Source organism: Felis catus, chromosome D3, assembly GCF_018350175.1.
Source record: "Felis catus isolate Fca126 chromosome D3, F.catus_Fca126_mat1.0, whole genome shotgun sequence".
In the NCBI taxonomy this organism is placed as follows: Eukaryota; Metazoa; Chordata; class Mammalia; order Carnivora; family Felidae; genus Felis; species Felis catus.
This window is the reverse complement of record NC_058379.1, coordinates 29,593,406-29,617,630: the sequence shown is the minus strand read 5'-3', so window position 1 is coordinate 29,617,630 and position 24,225 is coordinate 29,593,406. Positions and strand designations below refer to the sequence as shown.

Here is a 24,225-nt window from a genome sequence, read left to right as displayed (position 1 = left end):
GCCCGCCCTTGGCCATGCCAGCTATCCTCCACCAGGAACACACCTTCCTTCTCTGTCACTTCTCCTTCAGGGCACCCATGTGGCCTCTGATCTCAGCTCTGTCTCCTTCTCTTGGGCTCCCAAGTATCCCCTCTTGGACCCATGTCAGGACACTGATCAGCGTCGTTGCTCCCACTTACTTGGGTGTTCTGAACTATATGTGAAGCCATTAGCCCTGCCCTTCTGCCTTGAGGCCCTGGGCTTGGTGTAGTACCTGCCATATGATGTTTCGAGGTAAAGAAGAGAAAGCAAGGCACCACACACTCAACACTGTGGGGTGAGGGCACAGTTACCCCAAGAGCAGGGCACTGTGTTTGCTGACCCTCACATCTCTCCTCAGAGTGAAGATCACCTGGAACCCCGGCAGAGCCCCCCCGGGATGCTGTGGACATGGCCTCTGGAGACCCACAGCAGAGCAGCCAAATGGCAGAGGAGATCCCGGGCTTCCTGGATGCCTTCCTCCATGACTTCCCAGCCCCACTGAGCCCAGAGAGCCCTTTGCCATGGAAGGTCCCAGGAACAGTGCTGAGTCAGGAGGAGGTGGAGGGTGAGCTGGCCGAGCTGGCGATGGGCTTCCTGAGCAGCAGGTAAGCGGTGTACCAGCCAGGAGGGGACCACACGGGATGGGAGCAAGGGGCTTGGCATGTGCCATGTGTTGAACTTGACCTCAGCTGCTACTCACCCCACACGTCCTGCCTCCTCTTCCATCCCCATAACCGTGCTGCATTGCTTTCCCAGGGCTGTCATCATAAACTCATAGGCTGGGTGGCTTAGAACAACAGAAATGTATTGTCTCATGGTTCTGGAAGCCAAAAGTCAGAGATCAAGGTGTCGGCGGGGTCATGCTCTCTCAAACAAAGACTGTGGAGAATTAGTTCCAGGCCTTTCTCTTAGCTTCTTGCCAGCAGGACTTAGTATTCTTTCACCTATAGATGCATCACAGCAGTCTGGCCTTCATCGTGACATGGCATTCCCCCGTGTGTCTGTCTTCATGTGGCATTCTCTCAGTGTCTGGGTTTCTTCTCATAAGGACACCGGTCTTATTAGATTTAGGGCCCACCTTGCTCCAGTATGGCCTCATCTTACACCTGCAGAGACCCTAAATCCAAATAAGGTGACATTCTGAGCCACTGCAGGTTAGGACTTCAACATATCTTTTGGGGTGGGGGGGGGACACAGTTGAACCCATGACAGGTGCAGCAGATCCTGTTTCTGTCCCATTTCACAGATGGGGAGACAAAGGCCAGGTGAGTTAAGAGACTGGCCAAGGCCTCAGGGTGGGCAAGGGCCAGGCCGTGTGCCTACCACTCTGCCCGTGGCCACAATGACCAGGTTGTACTGTCTGCTGTTCACAGGTGGCAGCTGAGGCGCAGAGATGAGACACAGCAAGCTTAGCAGATTTGAAGGGAGAAAGAAACAGATAGTAAGGGCTAGCAGGCCATGCAGCATCTGTGTGAACCTCCTCCCTCCCCAGGGGCTGGGCCCACAGTCCCTAGTCACTGTGTCACCCCTAAAGTGGGACACACACCTGGCCTCAGCATACTGGCATTTTATTTTAGTGTCCCCAAGCATGCTTCCTTTGTGGCAGGTCAGCTCTATCCCTGCACACACACCCTGCCCTGAGGGCCTGCTTGGTGGGATCCAGCAGAGTTCAGGACTCTTGCTCACCGCATATGGGGTGGGAGCCTGAGTCAATGAGCGTGAAGGTCAGTGTGAGCTGGCCCGTGTCTACCCTGACAGTCCCACAGCCCACAGAGCTCAGGAAGACATGCCCGGTGACCATGTCCCTTTAGGGTGTGGCATGTGCAAAGGGTGTTACTGGCTTGTTCTGTTCTGCTTTGAGGAGACATTTTTTAGAGGCAGGTGGCATAAAGCAAGTTGGTGAAATGTAGTAGGCCGAAGTTGCTAGATTCTGGAGAGGGGAGAGGAGGGCTCCCAGGGCTCTGCCTCCCTCAGGGCCCAGGGCCACAAGGTCTGTCCCCACAGCAGCCGTTGGGACTTCTGTGAGGGCTTAGGGGCTGCGGGGGGGAAATGCAAGCCAGGGAGGATTGGTACCCCGGCTGCCCCTGCATGAAAGTCAAGAGCCTGGGGAGAGTGAGAGCACCAGCATAGTGCCTGCTATGCCAGGGATGAAGACAGATCCACAGGGATAAAGAGAAAGTGACCTGGGGATGGAGGCGGGAGAGAGCCCCAGGCTAGTAGCTCAGAGTCAGAAGAAGGACAAGCTACCAGTGTGAACAGTCAGTCAGCTGCCGGTGTGTGGAGGGAAGAACAGAGAGGAGGGACATGCCCAGAGGGGCAGGAATCCTGGAAGGTAGGGCTGGTTTTGCTCTGTGGTGATGGAGATGCAAGGGGGTGAGGAAGAGGAGGCAGTGGCAGGAGCAAGTGACCAGCCCTCCTGCCTAGGGATGGGCCTGAGCTGGAGAAATCAGGGGTCAGTTGGAGGGGTCTGCAGGGTGCAGGGCCATGGGGGTGAGGGAGTTTTAGTTATGTCAGAGGCCATGTGTCTCAGGCTACATGGAGGAGAAAAGCAGGACTTGCTTGAGGTGACATGGGACCTCATGAGGCCCTAGTGGCAGTGCCTGGGCTCAGGTGTTGAACAGGCACCCTGTTAATTAGCAGGATGGTGGAGTAGGCCTGAGATCATTAGCCATGAGGGAGAGGCCAAGGGTCATGGCCCCTGTAAGCCCCCTAATAAATCCATCTTAAAACACTCTTAAAACATAATATTGTGGGGATGCCTGGGTGGCTCAGTCGGTTAAGCATCCGACTCTTGATGTCAGGTCAGGCCTTGCTCTCAGGGTTATGAGTTCAAGCCCCAGCGTTGGGCTCCGCGAAACCTACTTAAAACAAAAACGTAATATTGTAAAGGCATGTATTTTCCAGTCATCTTAAGGGATTTATCTTCAGTTATTTTCATCCTTTTCTAGTATTTCTTCCCTGTGTAGACCCGATAGTCACACATGTGGTCTACACTGTGTCTGTCAGGAACACCCCACAACACGTTCCTGGCAGCTTCCTGGTGGGCTCCTGTCCGTCTGTTTCCTGTTCCTGTCACTGGTGTGCAGGCCCCTGGGTGTAAGGGGCTCTAAGCATAGTGGCACATGGCGTTTTTCCAGATTGTAAATGGTGTCATTCATGACTGTTAGGAAGTCAGATCACCAAGTTCAAGGGTGCAATGATTTATATCCTGTCTTCCCCCTTGTTAGCGGTTCTGTGTCCTGCCTCAGGTCCCCAAGCAGTTTGTACCTTACACTATAATTATTCATCTGCATTTCTGTCTTTGCTACTAGACTGCAAACTTGAAAATCCTGAGGCAGGCAAGTGAGACTAGAGCATTTTGTGGGTACCTAGGTCTTGCACACACCTTCTGTTCATTGTAGCACCTTCTGGAATCTTTAGGAGCTCTGACTGCTGCAGGGCCCACGGGCCTGGAGGGTGCACAGGCAGATGACCCCTGAATGGGGGTGGACAGTGCATCCAGGCAATGAGGCCTGTGGCCTGAGGCCAAGCATTGTCTGAGTCACCACTGCTGGAAGCTGCTTCCCTGACCCTGGTGGCCTCTGCAGGCCTGCAGGAAGTCTCAGCACCACCTCCCCGGGAGCAACGCCCCTTCTCCCTGCTTGAACAAGGAAAACCAGTAGTTAGCAGGAAATCCCCAAACAGCAGAGGAACTCATTTCTCATGTCTTGGCTGGTTGTTTTCTAAAGGCAGTTCCAGAGGCTTCTCCCCTGAGTCACCTTCTCCTTTTAAATCACAAATTCATCCCAGTAGATTCCTAAGACCATCTATAGACACACCACGGACACCCAGCCCCCAAAGAGAAGTGACCCATTTGTCTGGCTATTGGGAAGTGGTTGCCCTTAGGGGAAAGCCAGTTGCATCTGCCCAGCAGAGAATTGCTGGCTACCCTGTGCGTTGCCCCCCAGCCCTCAAGAACAGACACACAAGGATGAGCACACATCCTCTGGCCTGTGAAGGGCTCCCACTGGTGGGGAGGCAGATTCTGGGGTCAGGATGCATCTAGAGGTATAGGGACACCAAGGGGATTGACCCCTACACATGGGGAAGCCATGGAAGGCTTTCCATGGACATGGTGTGAGAAGCACCACAGGCCAAGCAATTTAAACACAAAAAATGTGTTGTCTCAGAGTTCTGGAAGCTGTAGTCCAAGATCAGGGTATCAGCAAGGCTGGTTCCTTCTGGTGATTTCTGGCTCATTAACCCAGCCTCTGCCTTCATCTCTGCATAGAGTTCTTCCTGTGTGCATCTGTGTCTGAATTTCCTGTATGTTACTGGATTAGGGACCCACCCTACTCCAGTGTGACTTAATTGCATCTGTTTCTAAATAAGCTCACATTCTGAGGCATTGGTAGTTAGAACTTCAACATATGAATTTGGGGGGACACAATTCAACCCATAAGACTCGAAACCCTAGAGGTCCCCAGGTGGTATTGGTGACCATGAGCTGTCAACAGTCTGGATATTGGGCAGTTGTCCGGCCCGGTCACGGGAGCCAGCAGACACATCTCTTCCCCACCAGCCCTACCCATGTTTGGTGTAGCTTGGGACCTGATGAATGGCATTGAGTGGATGTCCCATCCAGCTCCTTGAGGCCCGGAGGCTGACCTGCTCCTTGCGGCTGCACATTGTGGTGCGAGCAGTTATCACTACCTCCGGCAGGGCCCCCTGAGTGGAAAGGAGGTCTCTCATCTGGAACAGTCGGGTAGGCACTGGGGTATTAGCTTCTGCTGAAGTGCCAGCCCCACTTCACTTCTTGTTCCTGTCCCCAGGAATGCTCCCCCACCACTTGCTTCATGTCTGGCCCACGAAGCGGTTTCCCAGCTGCTGCAGATGGACCTTTCTGAATTCAGGAAATTGCCCAGACAGGAGGAGGAGGAGGAGGAGGAGGAGGAAGATGACAACGAGGAAGAGAAGGCCCCTGTGACCCGTGAGTTCTCTTCCCTCCCTGGCCTGGAGGCTTAGCCCATGACAGACTCACCAGCCAGACAAGGGACAGGCCTCAGGGGAGTGCCAGTTTGGGAGATGTCAGGGCTCACCTGGGCTCCACAGCCTTTCCTATTTTGCTGCTAGAGGGGTGGCCTCAGGCAGCATGTGGCTGAGGGCCACAAAAGGGCAGCGCTGGCCACATGTGTTCATGGCAGTGTGGCAGAATGGAGGTGCAGAGAAAACACACCAGCACAAGGTCAGCAGAGGGAGGGCAGCTGAGCTTCAGAACAGCTCAGGAGATGAATAACGCTTTTCCCGTTTTACATGGGAGGAGACTGAGGTGGTAACTCAGCCACCCACTTGCTCTTCTGCCTCAGCTGACATTGCCCCAGGGTGGCGTGGGAGTCAGGAAGGTGACGTGAGCCATTGCTGGGGGCGGCCTCAGGGTCTAGCTGGGTAGAAAATGCCAGAGCTTGGGCCCGTTGCCTGGGCCGATCCAACTCAGGACCCAGTCAGGTGGAGACTCTGCAGTGTCTGAAAGCTGGCTTGGGGATGGGCCGATGTTTGTCTGCCTCCTCCTGGGAGACTGGCTAGCAGGGTGGGCCCCAAGCCACACCGCCCAGCCTGAGGAACCCAGAAACAGTCAGGGCTCTTGTTTTGCATGTCTTTCTTTCACTTTCCTAATACAGTAGGATCCCCCCTCTCACCCAAGGGGGATATATTCCAAGACCGCCAGGGGAGGCCCAAAACTGCAAATGGTACCAAACCCTATACATTCTGCATTTTTTCCTATACACACATACCTATGAGCACTTGAATTTATAAACTAAGCACAGTAAGAGACTAACAACAATAGCTGATACTCAAGTAGAACAGTTATAACGATATGCTGTCATAAAAGTGGTATGAGTGTGGTCTTTCTCTGAATATCTTACTGTACTATACAGTACTGTATACTATACTATATACTGTATAGTATACAGTATATATACCATATACTATACTATAGTACAGTACTGTACTATACTCGCCTTCTTGGTGTTGGTGTGAGATAATTAAATGCCTACATGATGAGATGAAGTAGGTGAATGACCTGGCATTACAGGGTAGCGTTAGGTCACTGTCGACCTTCTGACGATACATCAGGAGGAGGATCATCTTCCAGACCACAGTTGACTGCCTGTACTGAGACCGCGGAAGGCAAGCAGATGGGAGCGGGAGACTACTGTACAATTTGCTGATTCTGTCTCTTTATATATTGCATATAATTACTTCCATCAGGTCACGTATTTATTACCTATGTTACTTTAAGCTTAGCATTAGCACGAGCATTGAGGACAAACCAAGAACAGGCCGGGGAGAAAGAGGAAAACCATGCGGCCTCTCGCTTCAGCAGGTGCCAAGCCCTCCTCAGCCGTGTGCCCTGCCTTTTCCCTGGCTCCCTGCCCACGTTCCATCCCAGCATTGCCTAGCATTCCTGCCTGGGAGCTGCGGGAGACCAAGGCCCACAGTGACAGGCAGCCATTGTCCTCTGCAAAGCCTGCAGGCACACAGCCCCACAAAGGGAGTGCCCCACCCAAGAGTCCCGGCGGGAAACCAGCGCCACCTGCTGGCAGGAAGGCCCCAGGCGGTGGCTGGCACCCGCAGCGCCCTACACCTGGGGGTTCCCGCAGGCCAGTGAAGGAGGGAGGGGCCCACGTAGGAGGAAATCACAGACTGCCCCCACCCTCCACGCAGGCCTGGGCCTGTGGTCTTGATCAGCTATCCCTGTCACTGGAGCAGAACATAGTTAAGTCTATCATTTCGAAGCCATTCATGCAAAATTGGCATCATGGCAGGTGTTATAAGCATCACTGCTCAAGGACAGAGATATGATTAAGACCTCTGTAGCTGTGTCAGGTGGGAACGCCGGCCAGCCCCTCCCCAGTGAGCAGGTCCTATGGGCGCCTGGATGAGGCCCTCAGCCAGACAAGCAGGCATCTCTTGCCAGTGGCATCAGGAGTCTGTGAGCCAGCCGAACCTCCCATTGCTTATCCATTGCTTATCGTTGTCAGTGGTAATTGCCTTTGCTTAAGCTGAGATTCAAGTTCAAACATGCTGACGGAAATGGTAGGACAACCTACGGCAAGAGGGTACACGGTGCCCTGTGCCTCCCTGGGTGTCTCAGGCCTAATAAAAGCAGAGCCCAGAGGGGGAAGAAAGGAGCCCAACAGCTCAGGTAGTCATACGAGCATAGCCATCTGCAGAGGAGAGAAGGAGGAGACTGGGGGAGGCGGCGCTGTGCAGTCCAGCTGAATGACGGTCCTGACTTGTTGGCAGGGGGTTCACTGGGCCAAGTGCATGTGGACCTGTCTTCCCTGAGCTGAGCCTTCCTGTACCCACAGCCCCTCAGTCCAGTCCTGATGGTCTCCCGTTTCTTGCCAGACACCTGAATGGCCCTTGTGTCCTGGGTATGGTGGCAGTGGCCAGTTCTAGACACCCCCGCCTTGGTGCATGGATTCCCTCAGATGTGTCTTCCCGTAGCCTCTTGTGCTCTCAGACCCTCTCTGCCCCCCCACCTTGTCTCTGCCTCTCTTTTTCTTCTATAGCCACTGCCTTTGGGCAGGAGCTCTTCTCCAACACCCCAAGTCCTATACGTGTGACCTGCGACACTCCTCAGTCTGCCCTCAAACCCTCCCCGCCCCAGGTGACTGGCTCTGACTCACCTGTACCTGCTGCATGTACCTGGGCCAGCAGGAGTCCCAGGAGGGCTTTACATGTGGAAATGAACAGAGTCTCTGAGGCATGTCACCTGAGGTTTCCTTGGGATGTGTTCCTTGTTAATCTTTTCTTTAGAAAACAGGTTTAGATAGGATTTTTTTTAATGTTTATTTATTTACCTTGAGAGAGAGAGAGCAGGAGGGGCAGAGATAGAATCCCTGCGTTGTGAGGGAAGAGCCCAACAAGGGGCTCAGTACCATGAACCATGAGATCATGACCTGAACCAAGTCGAGCACCCAACCAAGTCAGCCACTGAGCCCCCGCCCCCACTTTTTTTTAAAGCCATGTTGTAGAAGCTGTTACCTGTTGCTGCATAACAAATTCTCCCAAAATTTAGTGGGATATTTATTATCCCATAGTTTCTGTGGGTCTGGAATTTGGGAGCAGCTGAGCTGGTGGTTCTGGCCCAGGGTCTCTCAGGAGATCGTGGTCACGAGCTTACAACCAGTGGGGGCAGAAGTTCCATTTCCAAGGTGGTTCAGTCACTTGGCTATTGGCAGGAGGCCTCAGTTCCTTACCATGTGGACCCTCCACAGGGCTTCTTGAGGATCCTCACAGTATGGCAGCCGGCTTCCCTCAGGGCCAGTGATTCACCAGGACACAGAGAGAGAGAGACACACAGACAGACAGGGAGAGGGAGAGCATGCAAGGTGGGAGCCACAGTGTCTCTTAGGAAGCTGTCATGGTCACTTCCATTTTATTCTGTTTACTAGGAGCAGGTCACTAAGGCCCATGCTTGAGGGAAAGGAAACTGGGCTCCCAATCAAAGCATCAATGAATTAATGGGCATATTTTGAAACGATTACTAGGGCTAACACTTGTCATGGAAAATTGAAAAGGCACTAAGAAAGCATTCTTAAGAAAAAAACCTCACAGGCAGAGCTACCACCTGCAGACAACCACTGCTGACATTTTGATTGTATGCCTTTCCTGCATTTTATTTTCCGAGTCCAAGCAGCTGAAGGCTTTTTCATGTCCTCACAATCAAACTGTATGTGGGATTTTCTGTTCTCTTTTTCTCATTTCCTTAATATCATGACATAAGCATTTTACATGCTCACACACTCTAAAAGGCCATTTTTGTTTTACACTGTAATTATTTTCCATTAAACTTTATTTTGAGATAACCGTAGCCTCACATGCAGTTGTAAGAAATAATACAGAGGGAATCGCCTGGGTGGCTCAGTCAGTTAAGCATCCAACTCTAGATTTTGGCTCAGGTCATGATCTCACTGTTCGTAGGTTCGAGCCCTGCATTAGGCTCTGCGCTGTCAACACAGAGCCTGCCTAGGATCCTCTCTTTCCTTCTCTCTCTGTCCCTCCCCGGCTTGTGCTCACTCACACTCTCTCTCTCTCTCTCAAAATAAATAAAAGAATAACCATCAAGCCATCATTATTAAAAGAAAAAAAAAAAAAAAGAACACAGAGGGATTCCATGCATCCTTTACCCAGTCCCTCCATAATGGTAACATCTTGAAAAACTATATTTAAGTATCACGACCAAGATCTTGACATAGTCAAGATACAGAACAGTTTCATCCTATGAGGATCCCACATTACCCTTTATGGCCACCCTAATACCCCATGCCCTGTCCCTAGTCCTGACAACCATTAATCTCTATTTCTATAATTTTGTCATTTCAAGAATGCCTATGAATGGAATCATAGAATACGTAAGTTTGGGGATAGGCTTTTTTCACTCCACATACTTCTCTGGAGATCCATCCGAGTTTCTGTGACCTGCCAATAGCTCCTTCCTTTCTTTCCTGCTGCGAGCAGTATCCCATGGCATGATGTCCTGAAATTTACCCATTCACGTGGTGAAAAACATCTGGGCCATTTCCAGTTTTCGCCTATTACAGGTGAAGCTGCTGGGAACACTGACTGGGGCTCACAGGTTTTTGTGTGAGCGTAGCTTTAATTTCTCTGGGATAAAAGCCCAGGGCTGCAGTGGCTGGCCCATGTGGCAATTGCATGTTTAGTTGTGAAAATCATGATTAATAGCAGCTTAATTCTTCATCAAGAGAATAGAATGTAATTTATTCTGTCACTGGATACATAGTGTTTCTAATTAACACGCAATTGTAAATGATCCTTTACTTCATCCTTAAATTGTCCTTGCGTCTCCGGCTATTTCCTTGGGGTGGGCTCCCACGAGTGGAGTTGCTCACTGTGGGACAGGAGGTTCCTTCCTGTGCATATTGCCAAACCAGACACTGCTCACTGCTGATGACACAGGCTGTCACACATAGTTTACTAGGCTGGTGTGCCTGTTACTAGGCCGGAATGCTCTGGGGGTTCATGGGCTTATGGGGCCTGTGCAAGCCTGTGGTGGGGGCTGTCTGCTGAGCCAAAGGGGCCACAGGGAAGGGGTGGCAGGGAGAGCGAGTGGAGCCCAGCTGGTCTGGTTGGTGCTTCCCTAACAGTCTTCTGTTATACCCATCAGTGCTGGATGCCAAGGGCCTGGCGCGAAGTTTCTTTAACCAGCTCTGGGAAGTATGCAGCCAGTGGCAGAAGCAGGTGCCCTCGAGTGCCCGGGTTCCTCAGCGGCAGTGGCTGGTCTCCATCCATGCCATCCGGAATACTCGCCGCAAAATGGAGGACCGGCACGTGTGCCTTCCTGCCTTCAACCAGCTCTTTGGCCTGTCTGTGAGTGCTCCACCTCTAGTCTTCCACCTCCTGGCCCCCAAGCAGAACAGCCTAGGAGGCCTTGTGCAGGGGGTGGGAGCCACCTGGGGTTCCCATCAGAGCTGCTAGCCAGAGCTGAAGCAGGAGTAACGGCTGTAGCTGTCATCTGAAGGCCAAGGTGCTAGGTGAGGCAGAGCACTTCCCAGGAGGTCTGAGAGACCCGATTCATTGTCCCATCGTCTGGCTTCTGGGCCAGACCAACCGTGGCCACCTTGCTTTCCCAGCTAAGGGACTGAGGAAGGGGAATGGTCTGCCCAAATCTGTTATAAGGGGAGGCCCCAGGATTCTCTCATTTGCCCCAGACTCACAGTTACTGGGCTCTGCTCTATCTCCAGCACTGGGAGCCGCTGGTACATCGCACCTCATTTTATGCTCCAGCAACTCAGTATAGAAGGTGAAACCAACTCCAGAGAGTTGTCCTTTTCCAAATCTTCCAGTTCCTAATGCTTGAGTCAGGTTGACCTATCTGATGGCAGAGTCCATGCTGATTCTTCCAGACCCACCCCAGTCAGCACCTGGACTCTACCCCCAGACAAAGCCTCTGGCCAGGTCACAGCCTTGGTCAGGGCGAAGTCAGTGTGATTCCCACTGCATTCCCTACCAGGACCCCGTGGACCGAGCCTACTTTGCTGTGTTTGATGGCCATGGAGGGGTGGACGCTGCAAGGTATGCTGCTGTACATGTGCACGCCAACGTGGCCCACCGGCCGGAGCTGCCCACAGACCCCGCGGGAGCCCTCAGAGAAGCCTTCCGGCACACAGATGAGATGTTCCTCTGGAAAGCCAAGCGAGAGGTGAGAACCAGTGAATGGGCCTCATGTGCAGTTTGGGGCCAATAGCCATTAGCATCAGAGAGGCCCAGCCCTTGCCGAAGGAAGGAAATCAAAGCGATTGGTGGTGTCAGAAGGTCCTCACTAGGGGCGCCTGGGTTGGGCATCCAGCTTCTGCTCAGGTCAGGATCTCATGGTTCGTGAGTTCGAGCTCCACATTGGGCTCTGCTGACAGCTGGGAGCCAGGAGCTTGCTTCAGATTCTGTGTCTCCCTCTCTCTGCCCCTCCGCTGCTCACACTCTGTCTCTCTCTCTCTCAAATATAAATAAAACATTTTTAAAAATTATAAAAAAAAAAAGAAGGTCCTCACTAAACTCTGTTGGCAATCAAATCACTTCATTCTTATGGTAAAAGGGGGCTTGTTTTCCATTTGAATAAAAGCCGCATAAAGCGTGCATCTGGTCTTGCATGCCTGGCCCCACTGGTGGGTGTGCAGGCCTCACAGGGAAGGTCAGTCTATTTTAAAATGTGCCAAGGATTCTCTTTTAATCAGGGATGGCAAGGTGACAGGCACAAACACCTGCCTTGGAAGAAGAGTTTTATTATTTACAGTGCCCAAGAGGAGACATCACACCATGCAAGGCCATGGTGGGGGGGCACCAGGGTTGGTCGGGAGGCAGAGGGAGAGAGCACAGCATGACTGGAGCCTTTGCTCTGGCCTCACAGGAGGGCCTGGATGAGGCAGAGCAGGCAAGTCACAAGTTTGGATGGTTTGAATCACCTGATGGGCTCTGGACTACAGACAGGGGCAGTCCCCAGCCATCCAGGCCAGGGGAAGCAGCCTGATGGGAGAAACAGAGGAGATGGTTGAGGAAGTGGGTTCAGACCAGCTGGCTCGTACATGAAGGTTGCATCCCTGGGGGAAGACATTTCCTGTCCTGGGACAGGCACTCTTTAGAATTAGCAAGTACCCCAGTTTGTCAAAACATGAGAAAATACAATATGGGGTGCCTGGGTGGCTCAGTCTGTTGAGCATCTAACTTTGGCTCAGGTCATGATCTCATGGTTAGCAAAGAGCCAGCAAAGAGCCTGAAGAGCTGCCAGCAAAGAGCCTGAAGAGCCTGCTTCAGATCCTTGGTCTCCCTCTGTCTCTGCCCTTCCCCCGCTTGCGTGCGTGTGTGTGTGTGTGTGTGTGTGTGTGTGTGCGCGCGCGCGCGCGCGCATGTGCACTCTCTCTCACAAAAATAAACATTTTTTAAAAATTAAAAAGAAAGGAAAATACAAAAAATAAAGCCCATGATTAATACCTTCCCTTGCTCACCCAGGCAGAGTCTTGGCAAGCTGCTGGTGTCCACTGGGTATATTCTTTCTTTGGGAATTAGAACCGTGTAGGGGTGAGGCACTTGTTTCTGAAAGAAGCCATCCAGCCCCTCCTCTGTGAACTTAACCACCCACTGAACCTTACGTGCAGAATGCAGAACTTCTGTGGGGCCCTCCTAGCAGCCCCATGAGGTAGCTACTAAAATTTTGTCCATTTTAGACTCGGAGAAACTGAGGCTGAGAGAGCTTAAAGGATGTGCCCCAGTTGACATGGCTCGTAGGGAGACTTAGAAGGGGGTATACTGTCCTCAGAGACTCTAAGCACGGTCCTCAATGGAAATCAGCAAAGCCATACTTCACATCTTTTATTTTTTTAATTTATTTATTTTTTTATTTAAAAAAAATTTTTTTATGTTTATTCATTTTTGAAAGAGAGAGACAGAGCACAAGCAGGGTTGGGGCAGAGAGAGGTTGGGGGGGGACGCAGAATCTGAAGCAGGCTCCAAGCTCTAAGCTGTCAGCACAGAGCCTGACGTGGGGCTCGAACTCATGAACCGTGAGATCATGACCTGAGCCAAAATCTGATGTTCAACCGACTGAGCCACCCAGGCGCCCCCTTTTTTTAGTTTTTTAATGCTTATTTATTTTTGAGAGAGAGAGACACAGAGCATGAGTGGGGGAGGGGCAGAGTGAGAGGGAGACACAGAATCTGAAGCAGGCTCTAGGCTCTGAGCTGTCAGCACAGAGCCCGACGTGGGTCTCAAACTCACAGCCCGTGAATTCATGACCTGAGCAGAAATTGGACACTTAACCGACTGAGCCACGCAGGAGCCCCCAGACTTTGCATCTTTTTTTTTTTTAATTTTTTTTTTAACGTTTATTTATTTTTGAGACAGAGACAGAGCACGAATGGGGGAGGGGCAGAGAGAGAGGGACACACAGAACTGGAAGCAGGCTCCAGGCTCTGAGCCATCAGCCCAGAGCCCAACGCGGGGCTCGAACTCATCGACTGTGAGATCGTGACCTGAGCTGAAGTCGGACGCTTAACCAACTGAGCCACCCAGGTGCCCCCAGACTTTGCATCTTAACAGAAAACCATACAGCATCTAAAACTACAAAGTGGGAGCCTGGTGCAAAGCTGACATGCCTCAGACCTCCTGGTCACTGTCACCCTTGGGAGGTGAGGAAGCCCCTGGAGCTCTGGGCCACCTCCCAAAATAACGATTCACTGAAGCAAGTATTTAAATTAAGTGTATTATTAATTTAAGATAGCTGAATTGGGATGAAATTGACACATAATAAATTGCACATATTACAAATATACAGTGTACAGTTGGTTCAATAAAAATAAAGTGTACAATTGGATAGGTTTTAGCATTTGTCTACAATAACGGATGTACCCATCACCCCCAAAGAATTTCTTCCCAGCCTTTGTCACCCCACCCTCCCCAGACAACCACTCTGCTTTCAGACGTAATAGACGATAGAGCTTGTGTTTTCCAGAGTTGTAGATAAGCAGGACCACACAGGACGTGCTCTCCTGTCATGCAGCATAACCCTTAGGAGACTGCCTGTGCCCTGTGTACTTCTGGAGTCTGTTCCTTTTATCTGACTGAGCACTATTGCAGGAGTCGTTCAGTCTGGACAGGATTGGGCCCACAGTGCCAGCACATGGCTCACCCTCAGCCCTCTCTCCCTTCAGCGGCTGCAGAGTGGCACCACGGGTGTGTGCGCTTTCATTGCGGGAAAGACCCTGCATGTTGCCTGGCTCGGGGACTCCCAGGTCATCCTGGTGCAACAGGGACAGGTGGTGAAGCTGATGGAGCCGCACAGACCTGAGCGACAGGTAAGGGGCTCCCTCCCTCCAGGCCTGGGTCATCCCCGGCCCCGATCGTGCTGGACTGCTCGGGTTAGTGGATGGTCAGGTAGGCAAGGAAGCAAGAGGGGCCCTGCACCGTCTTCGTAGGGAGATCCTGGTGTTCCTCCAGAGGGAGGGTCCTTCTGCCTGATTCAAGTGGCCAGGGGTTTGTCTGTTGGCAAACAGGATTTGTCTGTTGGCGGAGGGGTCCCCTCCCTAAAGTTGGGGCATTAATAGCCAAGAGTCCCATGTAAGCCCTTCTCACCACAGTGACATGGAGCCCAGAGCTGCAGAGGAGAGGCAGCCCAGGAAGTGGGGTCAAAGTGCAGGGTCCTGCACTTTGTGCATGTGGGCAAGGGGTGGCTGGCCACCTGGGCTGTGGGGGTGGAGGGCTCCAGGGAGGAGGTGATGCTAAGCCAAGGTCAGAAGGAAGCAGGCTTGGGGCTTCACTGGGTAGAGGCTACACTGGGATCCTGAAGTCACTCAACTGTCTGAGCCTCAGGGTCCTCATCTGGATCTAAGGCTGACATTCCTCCTTGGACCACATCTCACAAAGGTGTCCAGTCTGTTTGTCTCTGTAGGATGGTGGGAGTTTGCATACTGGGAAATGCCCTGGAGCCCTGTCCCTGCTCTGCTTTCCCCACATGTACAGGCCTCCACATCAGCACAGAAAACGCCCCCACCTTCCACAGGGCTATGCAGAGCCCCATCTGTCCGCCATCCTGTGCATGGACATTGAGATTTCTTCAGTCTTTTTCTTTTTTCTTTTTTTTTTTTTTTAACATTTATTTATCTTTGAGAGAGAGCAGGGGAGGGGCAGAGAGAGGGAGATACAGAATCTGAAGCAGGCTCCAGGCTCCTAGCTGTCAGCACAGAGTGCAATGTGGGGCTCAAACTCATGAGCCATGAGATCATGACCCGTGCCAAAGTCGGACGCTTAACTGACTGAGCCACCCAGGCGCCCCGAGATTTCCTCAGTCTTTTTCATGCTAAAGTCCACACGGCACTAGATGACTTTGCATAGCGTTGCATTGTTCTGGGTCAAGTATGTTAATAGAGCGGTTCCTAGGAATGGAGGGATGAGTCAGGGCACTCCCATTTACAGTCTTGGCACTTTTGCCACACTGCCCTCCTCAGGCTGCATGTCCTCTGGCCATAGCCCCACTGACCAGTCTGAGAGGAAGGAAAGTGGTTATTCAGTTTGCATTTCTCTTACAGTATGAGGTCGAGCATCTTCTCAAACACTTAAGATCATTTACGTTGCCTTCTGTGAGAACCCTTCATTCTTGTCCTTTGCCCATTTGTCTCCTGACCTGTTGCTATTTTTCTTATCAATTTGTAGGCATCATACACCAGGGAGGTCAGCTCCTTGTCTGCAGGGTGATTTGCAAGTTGCCCCCTGCTTTGTCTTTGTTTATGGGCTTCTGCCTTGTAGACATGTTGGTTTTTATGTAACTGAATGGAGCTGTCCTTTTGTGGCTTCTAGATTTGGAAAGCACTGCAAGGGAGTGTCAGGCCGTGATCACCAAAACAGCCAGGAATGACAGCATTCCTTGGCCTCACTGCAGCTCGGTCTGTGCTAAACCTCCTACATACGCCCTCCCTGTCATATAGAGGAGAGAACTGAGGCTCAGAGAGGTTAAGTAACTTGCCCAGAGCATACTGCCGGGAAGTGGCAGATGTCCTGTGTCACTCCACTGCAGCACTGGGGCATTCGGCACCTGCTCCCTGGTGGACCCTCCTTCCCCGAGATGGGCAGCCAGGTGAAATGCTGCCTAAGTGAGGACTAGCTGCAAGCCTCTGCTCAGGGTGCCTCGCCTGCTCCTGCCCACCCTCATCCCTACAAGCTTGGCGTCCTGTGCCTCCTCTGCAGCCCGGTGAGGACTTTTCTGGCAGTGTCTCCCCAGCACTGCCTGAGCCCTGCAGAATGACACCACAGCAAAGATCACAGACTGACAGCCATGCTCAGTCCTGGCTCCACCCTTTCCAAGCCTTGAGTGCCTTGTCTGTGAAATGGGGTTCCCAGGAGATAAGAATGGGGTGTCCTGGTGCACATGGGGTGCTGGGACCACAGCCGGCATGGGAGAAGCCTGCCAAAGTGTCTGTTCTTTCATTGATCTGCACCCTACATGGCTATAGAGACTAGATTCCAGGGCCCTCTTGGCCCCTGCCAGCCCCTCCCGGCTAATGAGCCCTGTGATCCCAAGCTTAGCCTGTCACCCACACCCTTTGAGAAGTCATCAAAGACTGGCTCAAAGGTCTCCCACGAAAAATAACCACCATCACACTGGTCACGAGAGTGGGAAACTAGTAACAACCTAGTGAGCCACAGTGAAGGGCAATAAGGGTCTGGCAGCTGCTGAAACCGGCTCTGAGGCACATGTGGGGACCGCATGGCACTCTGCCTTGTTCTGCTGCTGTCTGGACAGAGCCTTGCTGCCACTGGATTCAGTTCAGGCCAACAAACAGTTAGCACCTACTGTGCACAGGACACTTTGCTGAGGCAGTGAGCCTTCCAGCACCTCTCAGACTAACGGGCAGCTTCAAGCCACAGTACTTGAGCAAAGTGTTGGGAGATGTGGAAGAGGGAAATGAGCAGGAAGGAGGCATACAGCCCAATCCTGATGGCAGGTGGGACCCCAGCAGGCCAGGGGTGGAGTCCAGGAGGAAAGGGCAGGTTTAGCCAGGACCAGCCACTGAGAGACCGAGGGCTCCTGCTCCTGTGTCAGGAGGAACTTCACAAGGAATTACTAGAAGCTTCTAGAATGGTCAGACCACCAGAGGGCAAGGTGAGAGCTGGGTCACAAAAGAGGCGGCTGCAGTCACCTGTCCAGCTATGGGGAGGAGGACCTGCCTGGCAAGGCAGCATCAGGAGGGATGGAGAAGAATCCAGGCTTTTGAGGATGGGGAAAGGGCCTTACACTTCTAAGAGGTTGGTGATGCCATTAGCCAGGGGCACTGGGGGCCAGGGAGGACAGGGTGGGGTGTTCCCTGTGAGTGCAGAGTCTGGAGGGGAGGGTAGGATATCCTGTGATGACAGGCAGGACCGGGGACATGGGCCTCGGGGCTGCATGCTCACAGAGCTGAGACGTGTGTGAGAGCGAGCATGTGGCAGGAGAGTGGGCCTATCCTGTCAGAAGTAGGGAGGTGGGGAGCACAGCATAGGGGAAACCCAGCAGGAGAGCCTAGGGGTGGCCGAAGCGCAGTGCAGGGCACAATACCTCTGCAGCTGACCTCAGTGCCAGCCGAGCCCAGGAGGAACTGACCACTGCCTGGGCAATGTGCAGGTGAGCGAGACCACTCAGGGGGCAGAAGGGAGGCCGGAGGGCCATGAGGGGAAATGGCTGGACAGGGCAGCCTCACGGAAGTGGGGGCCCAGGGGCCCAGCTGTGCAGAGCCTTGTATTCCAGGTCGAGTGGGAAATGGCCGTTGATGGGAACCCACTTGGCCACCGGCTCTGGGCTCAACCTTGGAGAAGCTGTTCAGGCTGGTGGAGAGGATAAGGTAGGAGGACAGCTGAGGGGCCTGGTTCAGGTTTCATCCAATCCTGCCAGGTGGCCACGTGTAGCACAGGCTTGGGCTCGTCCCAGCAGCTTGCAAGGAAGAAAGTATTCCCAAGTGAAAGGTGAGACAGCTGGGGGGGGGAGGGTCGGGGGGTCAGTGACTATGGATGGTCTGGCTGTGTTCACCCTATAACTGAGGTAGCCCTTGCTGCAACTGAAGGACGTCTAGGTTATTCATGGTTTCCTGCAGTTCCACTAACGCCTCATCTGGGCGTTGAGAATCGCAGCCCCCAGCACTTAGAAACCAGCTCAGCTCAGGGCACTTGGGTGGCTCAGTCAGTTTAGCATCTGACTTTGGCTCGGGTTATCATTTCACGGTTCTTGGCTTCGAGCCCCGAATTGGGTTCTGTGCTGACAGCTGGGAGCCTGGAGCCTGCTTCAGATTCTGTGTCTCCCTCTCTCTCTGCTTGCGCTCTCTCTCTCTCTCTCTCCCCCTCCCTCCCTCCCTCCCTCTCTCCCTCCCTCCCTCTCTCTCTCTCTCTCTCTCTCAAAAATAAATAAACATTAAAAAAGAAGAAACCAGTTCAGCTCCACTCAGGCAGCAGCACCTGGCACCCTTCCCCACGGGTGCACCCCAGCCCCCACTCTGGCTGTCCCCCACAGGATGAGAAGGAGCGTATTGAAGCGCTGGGCGGCTTTGTGTCTCACATGGACTGCTGGAGAGTCAACGGGACCCTGGCTGTGTCTAGAGCCATTGGTAAGGAGATGGGAGACAGGGGGCAAGAGACAAAGGCCTCATGCGTGAGGCCCAGGGGCTCACATAGCTGTTGGGGACAGCAGCATCCTGTGCTGATAAAGCACCTGTGGTCTGTGGGGCCATGGAATCAGACGGAAGAGCCTCTGGTAAATTGAGAGAGTGCAGGTGCAGACACCTTAGAAACTTCTATCTCACACAAATAATCACAGAAGTTAACCCTTACGTGATTATCTCCTCATTAAAACAGTTCCCCAGAAAAACCTACCAGGAGGTCCTTGGTTAACTACTGTATGTGCTGAAAGGTCATAAATGAGGATTGTCCTCCCCTCCCCCATTCATGCTTATGATTCCTTTTTCTATCTTTAAAAAAAAAAGAAAAGCAGCCCCCTCTCCCCACAATCCTGTTTTCTCAGCATCCTACAGCTGCTGGGCCTCACTCTGGGCTCCGCAGCCACACCGCTGCCCCCAGGTACCTAGGCAACACTCCATTCCTGCTAACCCCCTCGAGGTGACATGTCTCCTCCCAGCCTCCAGACACACGCCATCCTATCCTTAAGGCCGCCTGTGGTGCCTGCCTTATAGCCCTTCCCCCTGCTGCTGCTGCCTATTGGGTCTCTGGCACATCCGGGTGCGGAGGCAGTAGGATGGGCTTCTCCAAAAGTGGAAGCTCCTTAAAAGGAGGGGGACACCCTAGGCAGTTCTGTGTCAGCGGTGTGGTCTGGTTCACACCCCGGGGCAGGAGCAGAAGGAGGGGGATCAGTGGTTCTGGGCAGTTTGTGAGGAGGGGGAGGTGGTTTCGAGTCGCACTTTAAAGGTAAAGCCACCAGGACTTGCTAACGAATTGGATGTGGGCCCTCAGGGAGAGGGACCTGGGGGAAAGGGAACCTCCAGACCTGAGTATAAGGGAGGAAAAGTGAGGTCCTTTACCTCAGTCATCCCCTTTCTCGGGCCCGGCTCCACTGGAAGTGAAAAGGCTGTTTTGTAGAGCTGACCTCTGGTCTGGCTGGGTTCTAACTCTGCACCCAATAGGTCTGCCACATTGCCCTTAGCACCACATGAAACTATCCAATTTCACTGGTGAACACGGGCGTCGGAAGAGGGTGGCCACAGTGAGGCCCCGAGCCTGGCTGGACTTGGCAACAGAAGGCCTTTCTCTCCTGTGCCCAGGGGATGTCTTTCAGAAGCCCTACGTGTCAGGAGAGGCCGACTCAGCCTCCCGGGAGCTGACAGGCTCTGAGGACTACCTGCTGCTGGCCTGTGATGGCTTCTTCGATGTCGTCCCCCACCAGGAGGTCGCGGGCCTCGTCCAGAGCCACTTGGTCAGGGAGCAGGGCAGCGGGCTGCAGGTTGCTGAGGAGCTGGTGGCTGCAGCCCGGGAGCGGGGCTCCCACGATAACATCACAGTCATGGTGGTCTTCCTCAGGGACCCCCAAGACCTGCTGAAGGGCAGGGCCCAGGGGGTAGGAGACGTGCCCACTGGCCTCGCAGAGCCAGGGACCGATGCTCCACAGAGACGCTAGGAGGTGCAGGCTCCCTGCCCCTACCCCGTAACCCTCCCCCTCAGATGCCTTAGGACCCGACAGGTGATGGTGGACAGTGGGTGCCACCCTCACAGTGCTTTCCCAGGGCCCCAAGTCTCCCGTGCTGCTTGCATTGGCCCATCCTGGTGGCTGTGGAACTGGACTGGGTCGTGGGGGATGTGCCCTGCTCGGACAGGCAGTGGGATGGCCTTGTTCTCTGAAGGAGGCCTAGGGAAGAGACCTCACCAAAGAAAAGACGACCCAAGAAGTGGAGCAGCTCTTGCTCCCAGCCCCATCAGGTAGGGGGCTCAGGTGGGGACCACAGCCAGACCAAAGATGCTGGGCATGTGCATGGGGCAGCAGGATGCTGCATGAGCCCCCAGGCAGACCCAGGAGCCACGGACATTTCCAAGTGCAACCTGGGTGTCCAGCACAGGTTTCTCACTTGCTCCTCACTGGCCGCCACTGGGAGGCTCGTCTCCGCTGACGCACCTGGCCTCCCGAGCCAGCTTCCCAAATTGGGGAGAACAGAGCACCAGGGACCTGGTCTGCAGTGAATGCTCACAGCCCCCAGCCTCCCTGGTTCCCTCCCGTCCCGCACACACCCAGTGAGAGGAAGGTCAGAATGACAACGAGGTGTGTGTCTTCAGTTTGTGGTCTTTTTTTTTTTTTTTCCAGGACAGTCGAACTCAGAAGCAGTATTTCAGGTTTTTGTCTTTGTTTTGTCAGTGCCAAGGTGACCTGTTGTGTCATGTAACTTAAGCAGAGCTTAGCATTTATTTTATTCTTGGAAACCTTAAGTATTGATTTTTTTTTTTTTTTTGGAAGAAACTTCTTTTGCAGTATTACTGAATTTTTTTTCCTAAATCAGGATTGAAGCAAACACTTTTCCAGGTGGTGTTAATAAGCCATTCAAGTGCCTTAAACAGCTTTAGGTGAGGCTAGAACCGCCGGGCCTGGGATGGATTCTACTAGGCATGTTTAAGTTTTTACAAGAGCAGGATTTATTTTGTTATAGTGGCATGATTTCAGCTAGAATTCTTCCCACTCCACTTCCTTTCTGCCCCTTTGTGATGCGATTTGCTGCTGACAGTCAGCAAAGCAGCTGAAAGAGCATGAGCTATGCTGCACAGCCTGGGCCAGACCTAGGGGCTCTGGGAGTTCAGGGTGACCATGGCACCTCCCCCAGCCTCCCTATGCACCTCAGTCCTGCTGCCCATGTCTCTGGCTGGTCCCCAGGCTGAGGAACTGAGCTCCATGAGCAGGCTTCTCATTTGACTGGAATGTCCTAGAACGTCTCGTGTTGGTAATCGAATTGGTTTCCTTGGGAAACACACTTACGAGGCCTTGGCAAGTCTGGAGGCAGCCTGGGGGGTTCTGGCTCTGTTTGGAGTCTGTCCATCCACCTGCCCCACAGCTCCCCAAACCCCTCCTCCTGTTTCTTGCCCACCATGGCGGCACCCTCTGTTACCTTGCTTTGCCCACAGCCTGACCACCTGGGGGAGAGCTCTACGTTCCCTAGCATGCCCTGGGCAGGTGAGGCTCAGAAGCCACGAAGCTTGGGTGACTCAGGCTACTCACATCCAGTGAGGCAGATATAGCATGTGTGTTGAGCTATAAGTGGCAGGGCTGGGTGAAGAGTCTGGCAGAGAGGGGTCTCTGTGGGAGGACCCAGGCCTACAGGTCTGGGAAGAGCGGTGGGTGGCTTTGGAGGCTCGTGGAGAATGTCACTGGGAGGTGGGCAGCAGGAGGAAGCTTGGCACTGTGTCCCCCAGGCCAGAATCCACCTGCAGTAGCAAGGCTCCAGGAAGGTGGGAGCTGGGAGAGCCTTGGCGGCACTCATCAGCCCGGGGAAGGGCAGACTTGGTAAGAGCCACCCCACTGAGGCCCGAGGGCTGTGCAGCAGGGAGGGTGGGAGCCAGCTCTGGGCAGGCAGGGGGGCAATGGGGGATGCCGCCCACAGGCTCAGCACTCACCCCTACTCTCACCGCAGGGATGAAGAAGCCAAGATGATGTGGTCAGTGCCATGCTCAAGGGCTCGTGACAGAAAAAGTATCTTAAATGTGGTCACCGCAGTTCAGAGAAGGTTTGGTGGGAGCCAACAATGACCTGGTATTGCCGCACTTAATCTGAAGGCCCTGCTGCCTTCTGGGGGCCAGAAGCCCCCTCTTTGGCCCTTCCCAGCGCAGGGCCGGCAAGAGGTGGCATGTGGCCCCTACCAGCCTGGCTGCCCCTGAGCATGACCTTAACAGAGGAAAGAGGTGTGGGCTTGTTTTTCTCATTTCTTTGCTAATCTTATTCTGGGATTGCCATCAAGAGTGGGGTTTCACCTTTGGAGTCTGGACTCCCCACGTGGTGGTCTGATTCCTGCCCAGACTCAAGGCTCCACCAGGAGATCTCTCCAGGCTTGTCCCAGTGCCCACCCCTCTCGTCTGTGAGAGGCCCTTGCCATCTGGTGCTGCTCAGCCTTGCCTTGAGGCGGAGGGAGCCCTTGTTCCCACTGCGCAGATGCTGGCTTTGTGCAAGCACCTAGGCATAGAGGTCTCTTCCCTCTTGACCAGGGAGGACTGGGAGCCACTGGGCATCTTCAGCCTCTGAAAGTCCTAGCCCACCTCCTTGTCAGGCCACAGTCCCAAGAAGGCCTCTAGCCAGGACCCCAACTCTAGAAGCCTCAGTCCCCTTCTCAAATCCCCACTTTGCCACTAGCTCATTATATGAGCTGAGCAAGTCGTTGAACCTCCTTGGGCCCCCTTTTCTCCTTTATAGGACACAGGGTTGCACGGAATCTGTGCAGCAGATCTTGGAATTTTGGAGGTTCGGGGCCCATCGAGGGCAAGCCTGGCACATCCTGGAGAGCTGCTACCAGTGCTAAGGGAACCCTCCCCCTCTGCTAGTGGGAGGGGTGGTTAAGTATCATTAGTGTCTATTCTTACAATTAAGTGGGTTGGAAAGGAATGGAGCTACAGTTGCTAGCCGTATATGGAACACAGAAGCTGGAGAGAGGGAGCCCTGCTTTTACAGGTAGAGCTGATCCCAAGCCAGCAGGAGGAGGAGAGGCAGACAGACTCAGCTGCCTCCCTCTGCAGGTGTGAGGCTGAAGGGCAGGGCACAGCCAGCGTCTCCCTTGCCTTTTAGTCAAGCTCCCAACCTGCTGAAATCCAGAGGCAGATGCATGGCCTCCCTGACCCAGCTTGTCCTCAGCATCCAGGACTAGGAAAGGGGTGTGCTTTACTGGGGACAGTGATGGGGGCAGGCCTCACTGGGGAAGCACAGGCCCTCTGAGGTCCTGAGCCAGCCTTTGGCCACAGTCCTATCTCCCCCTACCCTTTGAAACCAGCATGTGGCCCTCGTCCCTACCCCTATAATGCCAGTTCTGAGTTCCGGCTTGGGTGTCTGGCCACTTCAGCAGTAGTCCCAGGGCTTGGGTCACAGCTCTGGCAGTTCCTAGGCCTGGCCCCGACAAGAGCCAAATGGGCACCTTAAGGGCCTGTGCAAAATAAGCTGTTTTTGGTTTAATTCTGCCTGTAGCCCAAAGGAGGCAGCCCCAGGAGGCCCACGCTTTTCGCCGAGGCTCCACAGCTTTGCCAAATGCGCCGAGCTTTGCCATTCACATGCCATGCCAGCCTTGCCAAGGGTTTATTTGTGCACGTCTCAGCAGGGCTCCTGGGAGAGGTGTTCTCTGCAAGGTGCATCTTGTTCCAAGATGGGACTACTATTTCCCCTGTGTGCAGGGGCAAGTCCCAGGAGAAGAGGGCCAGAAACACAGTCTCTTCCCAGGGGTCACTGTGCTCAAGTGTCAATAAACCACGAGTTTTGAAACCCTGTCACCTGAGTCCTGCCTTCTTTTCTCACCTCTCAGCAGCTGGTGCCTGAGTGTCCAGAGTATGTTTAGGAGCTGCTGGGGTGCTGAGAGACCATCTACCAGTCTCCCCACAAAGCCAGCAGACTAATTCAGGAGAAAGCCCTGCTAGCCCACGCCCCCCCTCACAGGGGACCTCACATGATTGGGGAGCCCCCAGATGCCTGAAGTAGCCCAGGGACACTGAGGATGAGGACCCCCC

General features: G+C 53.5%; 1 protein-coding gene across 2 annotated transcripts in view; it reads left to right on the top strand.

Moving 5' to 3' along the window:
* Positions 1–23,988, top strand: part of PPM1F (protein phosphatase, Mg2+/Mn2+ dependent 1F) — a 30,213-nt gene extending 6,225 nt beyond the window's left edge. For both annotated transcript variants that reach the window (XM_006938738.5, XM_003994974.6), the window contains exons 2-8: positions 380–626; positions 4,833–4,990; positions 10,196–10,398; positions 11,042–11,230; positions 14,229–14,372; positions 18,551–18,644; positions 19,812–23,988. In XM_006938738.5, the coding sequence (XP_006938800.3) occupies positions 430–626; positions 4,833–4,990; positions 10,196–10,398; positions 11,042–11,230; positions 14,229–14,372; positions 18,551–18,644; positions 19,812–20,164 (1,338 nt within the window). In that variant the 5' untranslated portion in view covers positions 380–429 and the 3' untranslated portion in view covers positions 20,165–23,988. The remainder of the gene's footprint in view (positions 1–379; positions 627–4,832; positions 4,991–10,195; positions 10,399–11,041; positions 11,231–14,228; positions 14,373–18,550; positions 18,645–19,811) is intronic.
* Positions 23,989–24,225: the final 237 nt, after the last annotated feature.